At 33.9% G+C, this 15,604-nt stretch overlaps 1 protein-coding gene across 4 annotated transcripts in view; it reads left to right on the plus strand.

Annotated features, from left to right (window-relative positions):
- The window catches only part of Mthfd2l (methylenetetrahydrofolate dehydrogenase (NADP+ dependent) 2 like), a 109,699-nt gene that overhangs the window by 45,384 nt on the left and 48,711 nt on the right, over positions 1-15,604 (plus strand). For all 4 annotated transcript variants that reach the window (XM_076864104.1, XM_076864101.1, XM_076864100.1 and 1 more), the window contains exon 6: positions 5,030-5,122. In XM_076864104.1, the coding sequence (XP_076720219.1) occupies positions 5,030-5,122 (93 nt within the window). The remainder of the gene's footprint in view (positions 1-5,029; positions 5,123-15,604) is intronic.

Consider the following 15,604-nt stretch of genomic DNA (forward strand, 5'->3'; position numbering starts at 1 on the left):
TTTTGTATTCTGGAATGAATGTAAATGTATACTTTACACACATTGATTTTAAATTCAATGTAAGAAAGAGTAAAACCAAAGGAGACTCAGGTTTTTACACCATAATCCATAATTAACTGGGCAGAAAGTGGCTTCGTTAACTAAAATGCAAATGGCTATCACCATGTACTGTCTCCTTTTTCTTCCTTTTCAAAGCTTTCCTGGTTTTAGTTTTTATATTTCCATATTAATTTTAGTATCAAATTATATGCTTCCTAAAAAATTTTATTAGAGTCGTATTATTGTATTTGTAATAAACATATGGAGAGTTCTCATCAGTATGATATTGAATCTTTCTAAGAATGTGATTTGTCTTTCTAGTTCATCAGTCTTATTTATGTCTTTTGGTGGCATTCTAGAGAATTTCTTGTATGACATAAATTCATCACATTTCTTGTTATGCTTACTTATATCTTATATTTTTTTTCCGGGAGTGGGGTATCAGGGATTAAACTCTGGGGCACTCAACCACTAAGCCACATCGGAACCCCTATTTTGTATTTTATTTAGAGACAGGTTCTCACTGAGTTGCTTAACACCTTGCCATTGCTAAGGCTGGCTTTAACTTTCTATCCTCCTGTCTCAGCCTCCTGAGTCACTGGGATTTACAGTTGTGTGCCACCACAGCCAGCCATATTTTATCTTTTAACCATATTTTATCTTTTATATAGCTATGAGAATAGATTTCTTTTAATATGTGTTCTTAACATGTTGTTACATGTGAAATCTATATACTTTTGCGTATTCATTTTTTCCTTGGAAAAGTATTGAATTCTCTTTAATGTTTTAATAATATTTCCATTTTTAGCTTTAACAAATACATTTTAACTTTTATGTTTATTAATCTTAAGAATTTATTTTATTTTTATCTATATAACTTAAGATAAATAACTGATTAATTTATTTTCTGATTTGTGTCTTATTCATATAATAACTTAGGTCTATGAATTTTCCTATTTCTTCCTAGAAACATTAACAACATTATTTTGTAAAGAATTTTTTTTGATACAAGAATTGTTTGAAATAGGACTTTTTAAACTTCCAATAGAAGGATCTTTGTATTCCTGATTTTGTCAATAGTTACAACTTTATTGTCATAATTAAATAAATTATTTATAGTTTATATAACTATCTTCTTTTTGATATTAATAAAAATTTCTTTTGTACCAAAAGTCATACCATTTTAAAAAATATATTGTTTGGTGAGGGTACATAAAAATGTACTATCTATTTTCAGACTTTAATATAATCATATAGATGTTATTAATTATGTTATTTACATTTTCTACATTCTTATCTGCCATGAATTATGAAGGCTGAATTAAATCCAGCAAATACAATGTATTATATTTTTATCATCTCTAATTTTGACTTATGAATTCTACTTATCTTTCTTTTGTTAATTACATATTTATTAGTGCTGTATTTTCTTTTGAATCTCCCCTGTGCTTTTTAATGTGTACCTCTTTGTGCTACTTAATATTGAATTTTTTCTTGCATGAAAGAGCATCATTCTTTTTGTGCATGTCATTTTACCTGCTGTATTTGAACATATTTTGTTCTCAACATTTCTGAATTCTGAGTAACCTTAAATGTGTCATATATAATATGATTTGTATTGTATATCATATTTTTTGTGAGTCAATTTGCAAATATTGTTCTTTTAAATAGATGAGTTAGAGAAATTTATATTTATTGCTATGACAAACATATGTAGCCATAATCATCACATTATTTTCTGTTTGTGGTTTCTATTTTTTACATTATTTTCTTTTCTATGTTTTTTTCTAATATTTAGGAAGGTTTTGGTTATCTCAATAATTATAACACTATACAGTGCACCATACAGTACTCTGTTTCTTTATATGGTATCTACTGATACTCATAAAATAAGTGATAATCTGATTCCATTTCTTTTTATGTGTTAGCTGATGTTTGCCAACAAAAATTAACTTTCAAAGTATTTATACTTTTAATATTTTTAAACTATTATTGATTAGCTTTTTGAATATTTGTTGATTCCCATTATAGCATATTAAGCAATAACTAAAATTTCTTATCGTTTTCCTTCCAATTTTAATTCTGTTAATTGCATTATTCCTGCATAGTCAAAGCAAGTATCATTTACATTCACCTGTGTCTTAGTCTACCTTGTGCAGGCATAATAGAATACCACAGATTGACTAATTTATAAAGAACAGAACTTTATTCCCTCACAATTCAGGAGATGAGAAGTCCAGGATGAAGGTACTGGCATTTGGTGAGGGTCTTCTTGCTGTATCATGCCATTGCAGAAGGCAAAAGGGCAAGGAAGGGTCCAAGTGAGACAAAAGGGGGATGAACTCATCCTTTTGTAGTGAACCCACTTCCACCAAAGGACATTAATCCATTCATATGGGCAGAGCCCTTATGACCTGTACACCTCTTGAAGGTGCCACCTCTTAATTTGCTACAATGGCAATTAAATTTCAACATGAGCTTGGTAGGAGGTAAACATTCAAAGCAGAGTAGTTTGTCACTTTGGTTCTCACATAGTTTTAAACCTTAGTTATATAATGAAATATATTTAGAACTCTATGATAGTCTTTTGGCCAGTTTCCTCAAACTCATCTTAATTAATTTGAAGTACATATTTTAGCATGTTCCTGAGGAAACTAATACTAAGCAGTATTCCCTGATTCTTTTATTTTCAGAATTGTTTGTTATTTTTTAATCTGAGAGGCAGATTTGTCTGGTCTAAAATTCTTAACTTCCAATGACTTCATGTGAATTTCTGTGGATATTGACCTATAATTTTTTAAAATTGAATGTTAAAATTGGAAATTTGGCCTGCTTACTCATAGGATTCTTTTTTTCTTCTTCTTCTCCTCCTCCTCCTCCTCCTCCTCCTCCCCTCCTCCTTCTCCTCCTCCTCCTCCTCCTCCTCCTCCTTCTTCTTCTTCATCATCCTCCTTTTCCTCCTCCCACTCTCCTCCTTCTTTTAAAATCTTTACAATCCAGGACCTTTACTATGTTGGTGTTGACAATTATAAGTCAATTTTGATTGATTCAAGTCTTTTTTTCTTCACTTTTTATTATCTTATAAGTACCACGCGCTAACCGATTGCGCCACTGGAGCTCCAACTTTTTATTATCTTGAGTTCTAATTTTTAAACATTTTGATATAGTGTTTGTTTATAATGTTCAAGTTTTCCATGACAGCATTTTTTTGTCAAGTTTATTGATAAACTGTAAATTCCTTACAAATTTTTTTCTTTTTGTTTTTTCTTGATTCTGCCACTTTTTAAATGTATGCTTTTATTTATTTTAAAATTTGCATATGGTAAAATTCAATTCTTTTGGTATGCTGGTCTATTAATTTGTATAAGTGCCTATAATTATCTGCCAGAAAACTATAATAGTTCCTATTTGAATCAGAATTGTTTCATCACTTTTCAAAATTCTGGGCTTTCCCTTATGTAAAGACTTCTATTGATGTTTCATCCAGTCCTTTTTTATTATTCATAATTGAATGAGTTAAGATTTTGGTGGACCTGCTATTTGCAGAATATTTCCACCATAGGTTGGGGAGGCAGCCTGTGGCCTCTCTGCTTTCATGAAGCTCCCTATTGTAATGGCTCCTCTATGTCACTTTTGTGATATAACACACTTTGAACTATACCTGATCCAAGAGGGCTCTTCTGATTTTATTTTTATTTTCTCTGCTATAATTAAGAAAGATGGGCTTTTTTCCCCCCAGTTTGGATGTAAACCCTTCACTTCAATCAAGTATATTTTGATAGTCATTTTCAAAGACCCTGCGTGTTTTTGTTTGTTTGTTTGTTTTTTGTTTTTGCTACTTTTATCCCTATGAGGTATCTAGTAACTGCTGCTTTTGGTAACTCTTACATGTTTTTGGAGTCTGTGAAAATATGTTTTCTAATTTTTCTAGATATCGAGATAGTGCACTTTTGTTATGATCTGTGTAGCATTTGCACAACTTCCAGGAGAAGGAAAGTGAGACAGTGTCTCATGTGGCCACACTCTCCCTGGAAGTCCCTCTCAACGTCTCCACATCATCACTTTTTCCTCACTCCTCTTTCCTGGTTGACACTTTAAACCTTGGAATGCCTCAAGCTGCTTACCTCTCTTACTTACCCATAACTCCATTAAAGTTTTTATACAGAAGCTTCTTGTTATAGTCTAGACCTCTTCATTTTCTAAACACATAATGATTGGTATATCATGCTCATAATTAAAATACCTAAAATATTTTGCCTCCTCTAAGAACTCTTCCTTGATATGTCCTCATGTCAGAATTCATCTCTAACCTTATTTCCATAATGTGTTGTTCAGTTGTAGAATACTTATCTTGTTATTTTCTGAATTTATTTATCTGTCATTAGAAAGCAAATGAATATCTTCTGTGCCAATCCATTAAACATGAAATATGGACTTTTCAAATTCTGGATTTTTAGGATTTATAGTTTTTCCATGACAATCAGAACTTATCTTCATTCAGCCTAATTTGATTTTTCTTTGCATCTATTTGAAATGGGTATATATATATATATACACATACACATACACACACACACACACACACACACACACACACATATATATATATTTTTGTTACTGAGGATTGAATTTAGGGACACTTGACCACTAAGCCACATCCACAGCCCTATTTTGTATTTTATTTATAGATAGGCAGGGTCTCACTGAGTTGCTTAGTGCCTTGCCATTGCTGAGGCTGGCTTCAGTGATCTTCCTGCCTCAGCCTCCAAAGCCGCTAGGATTATGGCCCTGCACCACCGTGTCTGGCGAAAGGTGCAATATTTTGGTTCATCCAAATCTCCTTATCTAGCTTTTTTCTCTCACGGGATTTAGACATGTCAAAACAATATTTTCTATTCTTAGATAACATAACAAATTCCTCTAGATTTAGAGCTTTCATAAAATTTGGAAAAGCACAATAATCATTAATGAAAACTCTTCTGTATTGCAGGTGATGCAACTGTCACCATAGCTCACAGATACACTCCCAGAGAACAACTGAAGATCCACACTCAGCTGGCAGATATTATCATAGTTGCTGCGGGTAAGTCTCCAGTGACTTATTTGGTAGAATGTCATCAGCAGAGTAATTCCTGCTCTAATTGCAGCACATAGCCAATCCCAAAAAAACAAATGGTGAATGTTTTCTCTGATATAAGGAGGCTGATTCATAGTGGGGTAGGGAGCAGGAGCATGGGAGGAATAGACAAACTCTAGATAGGGCAGAGGGGTGGGAGGAGAAGGGAGGAGGGAGGGGGTTAGCAAGGATGGTGGAATGTGATAGACATCATTAGCCAAAGTACATATGTGAAGACATGAATTGGTGTGAACATACTTTATATACAACCAGAGATATGAAAAATTGTTCTCCATATGCGTAATGCATTCTGCTATCATTAATTTTTTTAAAAAATCAATTTGAAATTAAAATAAAATAGAACAAGGCTTCAAGAAATAAGCAACAATGACAATAAAAACAAAAACAAAAGAAAAAAATTCAGTGAAGATCAGTAATATATTGTGGCTGAGGGGAAAAGTGAAAGAAAACTGTACTTTCAAGTTTGTCAATAAAAATAGAAGGTCCAGGTAAGAGGAAAAGATAGACAACCACTATACTGCAATGGGCACATACAGGCTGGAGAACTCTTTTGCCATCTAAGACTTTAAAGGGAAAGTTGATGGACTAGACCATGTTCAAAAGAGCATCTGGATGTTGTTTCCACAAAGAATGGCCTAGGAAACTTGGTCCGATGAACTGTGAATGTTTGGTCTGGAAGAAAGAAAATATGACTTAGATACAGAGTTTTTGTTTTTTTAAATATAAAAAGACCCAAACACAAACTTTAATTATAATAAGAGCTGTTTAAGTTGCCAGTTCTTGATATAGTGAATTTCCTCTCATTCCATTGATCAGGTAGATAAATAATATAAATATGATATCATAGAGAATTATTTGCCAGTATTTTTTAAATAAACTTTTGTCCCATTTTGAATGTAAAGAGTATTCTATCCATTTTTAAACATTAAATTTTAATAGATCAAATACCATAACTAAAATCACACATGAACAGCTGTAATTATTATGAACATATGTTCTCTGGGAGAAGTATTACATTCACTCTTTACTCTTTACCTATGAAGGGACCCTTGTCAAGAATGTCCATGTATTGAGTGTGGGGTTGTGCTAAGAATTTTAATGTTTTTTTTCCAGTTCCAAGATTCTGTTATTTTATATTTGTGTATAAAATCTATGAAATATAATGTGTTTATATATATTTCTTTATCACAAAAATGTTTAAATTTTTGTTATTCTACAGGGTAAATTAGCAAGAAACATATTTTGAAATTTAGAAAGGACTATAGTATGTGTGACTAAGTCAACTATAACTCTTTAGAGATATTGTATTTTTCTAATTTTATTAAACATAAATACTTTCGAATAGCAAAGGGAGTGTTAAATTCATTCATTCATTCAATAAACAATGAACACTTGCTATGAAGTAGTTTTTATAAATTGTGGAGATGCAGAAATTAATACAAATGACAAAATACCAGCCCTTCCAGAACTTATATGTTAGTGTGAGAGCAAATAAACAACAATACAATATAATATCAGGTAGTGAGAAATACAATAACAAATTGAGTGAATTTTTGCTTTAGCCAAGGCTGTGTAAAGGAGAATTGATTCCTGAGAGGCAAGCATAGAAACAGAAAAGTTATTGCAATTTTACTTAATGGATCTAGAAATTTCCCTAATATGTTTTATATTTGAATACGCCAAATGATTATACTCTTATTCTATCTTTACCCTTGCCATGTAGTATTTCTGCATTGAAGATGATAGTTATAATTTTTGCTTCAGCCAAGGCTTGAAGGATTGCTTTAATGGGGTACCATTTTAGGTAGATTAATTAGTGAAGCTCTTTCTTAGGAGGTGATCTTTTGAATAGAGCCCTTGTCCTGGCCTTTCTCCATTTGCCTATCTGATCCAATTTTTCCCTTTCCCTACTTTGGCCCCAGGAGGCTGACTAATGAGGACTGATGTGTTTCTCAGCCACTGGCTCCTGGCAAGGCTTGGAACCTTTCAGAGATTCAAGGGAAGAGAAAAAGATCAGGCCAGGAAAATTTTCTCTCCTATATTTCTACCTGCTTTCTAACACTCCCCCCATGTCCTGCTGGGGAACCTCTGGGAGGGGTTGTGGCTCTCAGTGGGCTGCAATAAATCAGTTCCTTCAACTGCCCTTTCAGGCTTAGGGATGGTAAAGGCTTCCTCCTGTTTCTAATCTACAAGTGCCTTGACAGCCCATTTTTCACTTAATCCTGAACATACCCCCTGTAAAATTCCTTTAGTAATTTCTCTTTATATAATGGTCTAAGGAGTAATCCATGTCCTGCAGGGACACTGACTGATACAGATTTATATGAGATGAAGAAGTAAATCAAAGAAACATCTGGGAGAACATTCCTACCAGGGGAAGAAAAAATACAAGAGTCTTTCAAGAGTAGCATGCTTAGCATGTTCCAGAACACAGATATTTGAGAGTTTGTCACATTATTCTGATTTTTATTAAGCTAGTAAGTTATGAGAGAGACTCATAGGAAATGCTCTTAGGAAAGTAGCCAAGGTTTGTTCATGTGGGACCTTGAGGGCCAAGGTGAAGACTTTGATAGAAGCCAAGAGTGACAGAGAGTAGGAGATGAACAACTTGTGTTTTTAAAGGTCACCTAGGCTATGTAAAGGAGAATTGATTCCTGAGAGGCAAGCATAGAGACAGAAAAGTTATTGCAATTTTACTTAATGGATCTAGAAATTTCCCTAATATGTTTTATATTTGAACATACCAAATGATTATACTCTTCTTCTGTCTTTACCCTTGCCATGTAATATTTCTGCATTGAAGATGATAGTTATAATTTTTGCTTCAGCCAAGGCTTGAAGGAGAGCTTTAATCACTCTGCTGCTGATCAGATACTGTTAATTTCTAGACTTTAAATTTGAATTGATGATTATTTACAAACTGTGAAGGGAGAGTAAAAGTTCTGGAAGGAATTAAGTTTGATGAAGAGAATAAATGTTTAAATTAGTTTCAACTGAATTTAATTTATTTTCGTATTCTTAAGTACGTCTTTTTCTGGAACCCAAAGGGAGGGAAGAATTGAGCTTGCCAAATGAACAAAAAGAGCCAGAAGGATTAGGGGCCCCTGGGTATAACCAGGTTGAGGTTCTCTGCTTTGACAGGCCTACTGTGGGTATTCTCTTACCACCAGAGGGCTCTAGTACAGTGAGGAGCTGTTTTGAAGGTAGCTGGGTTGGCCACACCACAGCCTGCCTGATCCTGGCCAGAAGATATTCTGAGGGAAGACAGTGGGATCAAGGTCTGTCCTTAGCCTTGTTTTCCACCTTTAATGCCTCTCACCAGAAACAAAGATGTGCTGAATGTTGGAGAACAGCTCTGAAAGCAGTCTTGCAATAATCCTGAAGAAAAAAGGTCTGGTTAATGGGAAATTTTAGGACAGAAAATTATTAGAAATAACTAAAGATCACTAGATTTCCACTTCATTAATAATCATCTTGAGAATTCAAGAATAAAACATATAGGAATTAGTAAATTAAAGTGAAATTACAGAGAAAACATGAATTGGTATGAAAAACAGATTCCACATAACCAGACAATAGGAATAAAGTATCACCAAAATGACCACGTCATGCTTATGTGTGGGAAATGAACAAATACAATTAGCAGCAGGTATTAAAGAGGGAGATAGTGATCTAATAGCAGAGGTAGCTGGAACAGGGAGGGCTGGACCACTGTCATAACTGGAATGTCAGCATATATGGAAGCAGTCCCATCTAGGAGAAGTCAGGAAGAGTAGAAGGAGGAGGAGTGCATTATGTGTCAAAAAGATTGATAATGTTTGAGAGATGATGGTGAAGAATGTGGTGATGAAATCTTGAATTGGGCTTGGAGAAGAACAAAGTAAAAGAAGAAATCATAGCAAGAAGATCCTGAGGCATGAATAATATTAGCTTATATTAATATTAATCTCACTCTTCTAGTTTCTCATAGTAATATATATATATAAATTACTGAGGATTGAACCCACGAATGTCTACCACTTTTTTTTTTTTAATTTTGAGAAAGGGTCTTGGTGCTAAGGATCTCACTAAATTGCTGAGGTTGTCCTGGATCTTGTGATCCTCCTGCCTCAGCCTTCTGAGTCACTGGGATTGGAGGTGTGCACCATGGTGCAGGCTCAAATCTTTTTTTAACTATGTATCACTTACTTCTTAAACATCTACTCACAAATAAATATTTAGTCTAAGGTAGAAATCCAGACTAAGGTAGAAGCTCAGTTCTAAAATAGATATTTAGACTAAAGTAGAAGCTACCAAGGTATACATAAAATTAGTTTCTACACTACTTTAATGAACCATAGATATAGCACTTAGTATCAGTTTATAGTTGTCTGCCATCTTAACTAGAATATAGCAGAATATTTTTTACGTTAGTAGGTAATACTTAGAATAATATCTGACACATAGTGGCTGCCCAATTAATGCGTGCTACATTTGTTTTGAGATTGTAACTGGAATAAAGACTTCTTCAGTTGATATAAACTTAGTTGATATGTTTTTAAGATTATAGTTTTTTTTTTTAAATGGAACCATTATTCTAGTTATTTGTTGATCTATACAGTGTAGCATTATTTTCAGGAACTACTAAACATTCCTAGTTTGTCATTATAAAATAGTTAATAAAATCATAAAAGTACAATATTTGTTCATAAAAGAGTAGTCAGAGCATCAAGTGCATGACTGACTTTATGCTAAGAATAAGGGTGAAGAAAGAGTAAAGACTATTACAGACAGTTAACCACATGGCTGAACGAAAACTAGTAGCTGGGGAAGGCCATATGAGCTTAGTATGAAGCTAACCATAAGAAGGGGAGGCTAGCTAGATCAGGGCATCAATTCTAAGATTGCCCTAGAAGATCCTGGGCTATCTTATATCTCATGCTTCAAGGGAACTTGGGAATATCCCAAGTTTGTAAAAGTTCTTACAATGTACATTATCCAGGCAGGAGAAGCAAATTTTTTTACAGTTATTGTCCAAAGGACCTCCATGCATTTGAGTCAATTCTCTGGAACTAACTTCATTCAGGAGACGAGCTGCTGAGTCAGTACCACTTGCATGTTAACTTCTATACATGGAGTGGCATGGTCACGAAAGCTGGCATTTTGTCCAATAAGCTGTCCCCTCCACCATGATGAATGAACCTCCACAGTCATAACTCTAGCCTCTCCATTGCAACACTTTTAATGACAGACACTAAAATATAAAACAAGGTAAATGGGCATTTCAGTGGAGTAATTTGGAATATTCATACTTACTAGTCAAAAAATGCAAAGTGACCAGCTAGCTTCTTTTCACCTATTTTCCCACTGTATCATCAAGTCTTGAATACACGCCCATTAAACATCATCCTAGATTTTTGCAAGAATTTTCCTCTTGTGGATTTGCCCCTCCTTGGAGAAGGATTAGTAATGTTCAGAATTCCAGGACACTGAGGGATGCTGAGGGGTGGGGCATAGAAATAGTCTGCTTCGCCCTCTGGAGCTCATGCAATCCAGGAGCGGAACTTGCTCATTTACAGCCCCGGGTTCTTTCTGAGTGGATGCCAGCACATTTCATGACTTTACTAATACTATTGTTCTTCCCATATCCTGTTGCTCATTCTCCAGCTTGTCCCCTTTAGCAAACTCTGCTTCTCCAGTTCCTTCTTTCCTAAAGTTGTCACTTATCTCAACTTTGTCAATTATTTTTAATGGTATAGAGTAGCAGCAATGCACAGGCCACACTAAGGTAAGAATTCCAGGATTTAAGTTGCAACTCTACCACTGATGAATTTGGTAACCTTGGTCAAGTTATCTCATCTCTCTGAACCTCAAACTTCATTGATATGGTGTGAAGAATAATAGACTTTCACACAGTGTTGTTAAACTAGCCAGTTCACATAAAGCGTGAAGCTCAGTACCTTGCACATTGTAAATTCTCATTAAATTTTATGTGCTAATAAGTTATATGCCAGTCCTTCTTATATTATTGGATATGAACACTTAAATAATAATTTAGAAATATTAAATTAATGATTTTTAAGTTATAACTCAACTAAAGAGATGGATATATTTTTTTGATACTTTTGATATAAACATTGAATCAGAATTGAGAGGATATCATAATATAAATAAATTAAACATAAGAGACCACCTTTATGAAAATTTTATTTTTACCTAAGATTTCTGATTTTACAGAATGACATTAGTCTTTGTTTATAGCTGTGTGTTTGGTTGTTCCTTGGATGAACTCCTTATTGCCTCTCCCTCTTTTGGAGCAACCTGACTTTGTGGGGCAATTGAGGAGGTGGACACACTTAGGTGAAGTGTTTTTTTCTTTCTGACCCGACCCTTGCTCCTAGCCTCCCAGTCTCTATCTCCTGCTTCTACCTCAGCCCATTCCAGCTCCCATACTTCATGATGAGAGCTTATTATGAACTAGGCAAAACATTTCTGATCCACAAGTTTTGTTAATGTATGAGAGGGCAGCTTGACTCTTGATTCTTCCCCCTTAATGTCAGTAATATATCCTTCCTGCCAAAACTTAGAAAACATGGGCAATAGAGGGATAAAAACTCCAAATCTGAACAAAGGTGAACTGAGGTTAACAATGTGATGTTTGGCTTTCTACTATTTTATATTTTTATGTAAACTCAAATATCTAAACATGTCTTTTACCCTGAACATACTACTTGCATTTGTAGCTCTTCAGTGTGTACATGTTTCTTCATAAAATGTTTTCTTCTTAAATATGATTCATAGTGAGTCCAGAGTATCCCATGCTATGGATATAATATTATTTATTCACTCAGTTCTTGATTATTGGATATTTAGATGGTTTCCTGATTTTTACTATAATGAATAATTCAGTAAACAACTATGAACATAATTGTAAATTTCTAAGGGATTTGCACAAGTGATGTATTTTATCGTATTAGTCTTAAGTTTTTTATTTGCTTAATAATGGTTTCTTATATTCTCAAAATCAAGATTAACACTGAAACCTGTGTATAACAAAGGATACATATGTGTATATAATACTATGTCATATTTTATGTCTCATGTATGTATTATTAAGCAACTTTAACAAAGGAGATAAGTGTGAAGGAGATAAGTGTGTGTCACTTGTAATCCATTCTTTAGGTCTATTATAGATCAGTACACTAAGCTCTAAGGACACAAGAGAAGGTGGCAGTCTGTGTATAAAGGGAAAGATCCTTGAACATGAGGGTGTTGTAGTAGAAGAAGCATGGTCTTTTAAGTAAGGAAGATTTGGTTTCAATTTTCTTTTGCTTTTTTCCTTTCCTTTTTTTTTTTAATATGCAAACACTCTATTGTGGATGACACCTCCAATCCCCTTTCAATTTCAATTTGAACATTAAAAATAATATACAACACCCTGGGCTTCATTTTCAGTTATTATAAAATGAAGGCAATAATCCCAGTGTTACAGACTTCAATAAGAATTAAATGCCTACTGTGTAATGGCTTCCAAGTGAATGTAGTTTTTCTTCCCTTCGGTTTGCTGTTGTCAGGACTGTATCTATGCCTAAAATTAAATTATGCTCTAATGAAAATATATGAAATTCTATTATCTTGTACAAAAATACATATTTTCTTCTTAATTTGCCTGAAAACTTTTTATCTTTTTTCTCAATTTGTGCTAATTGCAGGACTTTTGAAAAGGGGGTGAAAATCTCATCTCTGAGTGTTTTCGTTCTGTGGTCTCTGTACATGGTGAGAATAGGTAGATTTTTTTTTTTTGAGGTTTTTCTCTCTAAACATATTTACACTTCTGGTTTTTCATGACTAAAATAAGCAATAGTAGCAATATTGAAAAGAAATTCTACTGTAAAGAATAATTAGATCTTCGTCAGGTGTGGTTATGTATGCCTGTAATCCCGGTGGCTTTGGAGGCTAAGGCAGGAGGATCGAGAGTTCAAAGCCAGCCTCAGCAACTTAGTGAGGCCCTAAGCAACTCAGTGAGATCCTGTCTCTAAATAAAATACAAAATGGGGTTAGGAATGTGGCTCAGTTTTTGAGTACCCATGAGTTCAATTATCAGTACTACTACTATTATTACTACTACTACTACTAATAATAATAATAATAATTAGATCAAGGATTTTTCATTATATAGAAATATAAATTTACTTAGAAATATATTGTAAATAGCTGAATGCTATGTTGCTTAAATATAATTTCTCTTGACTATATATGTGTATCTCATGGGGTAGTGGGTGAGGTCCCTTTCAAGATGTCTCTAGCCCTTGCCATTGTCACTTTGTATGTTTTTATGGCTATACCTCTAACAAATTTGTATTATGAAATGTTTAAAATATGCGTAAAAGCAAAGAATGTTAGCACCTATATAATCATCACCTAGATTTGTCAGATCTGAATGTTTTATGCATACTTCAATCTCTACATGCTGTATATTCTTACAACTTGCTTTGTTTTGATAAATATTATGATTTGGAGATCTCCCCATGCTAATGCATATGTCACTAGATGTATAATACTCAATTGACTACCCATTTTCTGTTAATGGGAATGTATTTATTGCTATTATAACTACTACTGTAGTGTAAGTCTGTACATGTCTCTTTGGGCTCATTCACTTATTCAACATATTCCAGTTCTGCCACTAATATATATTAGGCCCTATATCAGGTGTTAGAAAAAACAAAGATATATAAAGTTTAGTTCTAGAGCTTAAGAAGCTCATAAATTAGCAGAGGAGAAAGATGTATAAACAAATTAGATAAGTATTTATCATTTTTAATTTTTATGAATTTTTCTCTTATTTATTTATTGTTTCTTTTTAGTCACACATGACAGTAGAATCCATTTTGATATAATTATTCAAGTTTGGAATACATCTTATTCTAGTTAGGACCCCATTCTTGTGGATGTACATGATGGTGGGATCCATTGTGATGTTTTTGTACATGTATATAGGAAAAGTATGTCAGATTCATTCCACTGTTTTTCCTTTTCCTATCCCCCTCCCTTTTATTCTTCATTGTCTAATCTACTGAACTTCTATATACCCCCCCTTTATCATGAGTTATCTTTTACATATCTGATAAAATATTTGACCTTTGATTCTGGAACTGGTCATTTCACTTAGGATGATAGTCTCCAGACCCATCCACTTGCTGGCAAATATCATAAAACCATTCTTCTTTATGGCAGAGTAATACTCCATTGTCCAAATGTGTTCTATATACCACATTTTATTTTTCCATATTGATTTATATAGCATTTATACTGTTTATAAATAATAATTTGCCAATAAAATATTCTGTGTATGTGTGTGTGTGTGTGTGTGTGTGTGTGTGCAGACCTGTGTGTGTCCATTGAGAGAAGAATAAAGAGAGTATAACCAGAAAAAGGGTGATGGTTAGATTCCATTGACTGTAAATATTATGATTAAGCTAAGTCCATCTCACAGAATGAACAGAAATTCAATAAATAGAATAAAAGAGAACAAGATGTCTGATAGCTTAGGCCTTTGAATATATAAAAAAAATATTAACTGTGCCTTTGTATGAGTGATGAAAGATGAAGCCGAACATTTAAGAGGGCTCCAAACAGCATTATAATTAATAGATTTGGATTTTATCCGTAGGTCACAGCAACCTGTACACAGTTGTGAGCACTAAAATAACATGATTAAGTTAAGTTTTCAAGAAGCCTCTGGGCAGGTATGAAACTGGAAGTAATGCCAACATAGCTCTGAACTAAAACAAGAGTACGTGGAAGTGAGGAGAAACAAGAAGCAGTCTACAAAGATATACTGGCTTCAGAGTGTTACCATTAACAAGGAACCACATAGAAAAGAAGCAAGGTTTTCTAGAAGTCAAGATGAGTGGGTAGAATGAGATGATGAGTAAACTTGGAATTGTTCAGTTTGAGAGCCTTGTGGTATATTCAGATGGAAAGTCCAGTAGAGGGTTGAGATATATGGATTTGGGCATGGGAGACAGCTCTGGGATGTAGTGATGGATTTAGAAGTTATTAGCATCCAGTGGACCTGGAGAAATGGATAAAACCATTTAGAATAAGTTTGACTTAGCAGGATGCCTGGCTCATAATGCTCAATAACATTATTGGCTTGGAAGATGTCAGATGAAAGGACCCAGGGCTATTTTGGTCCTTTTTTCTAGGACCCAGGGCTATTTTGGTCCTTTTTTCTATACCAGTAACTGGCCCATAAACTAGTCAATGCTTTTTAAAATGCATAGATGAAATCATATCCATGTTATTCTTTCATTCAAGGAGAGCTAGAGGCTTTATTTTGTCATCAATAAAGACATTTTACTGAAGTGCCCCAAATCCCAATGATTATATGATACACCTGAAACCATCTTCATCTTTCCCTTTTCTAGATTAGTGCTGAACACT

Source organism: Callospermophilus lateralis, chromosome 8 (genome assembly GCF_048772815.1).
Source record: "Callospermophilus lateralis isolate mCalLat2 chromosome 8, mCalLat2.hap1, whole genome shotgun sequence".
Classification (NCBI taxonomy): Eukaryota; Metazoa; Chordata; class Mammalia; order Rodentia; family Sciuridae; genus Callospermophilus; species Callospermophilus lateralis.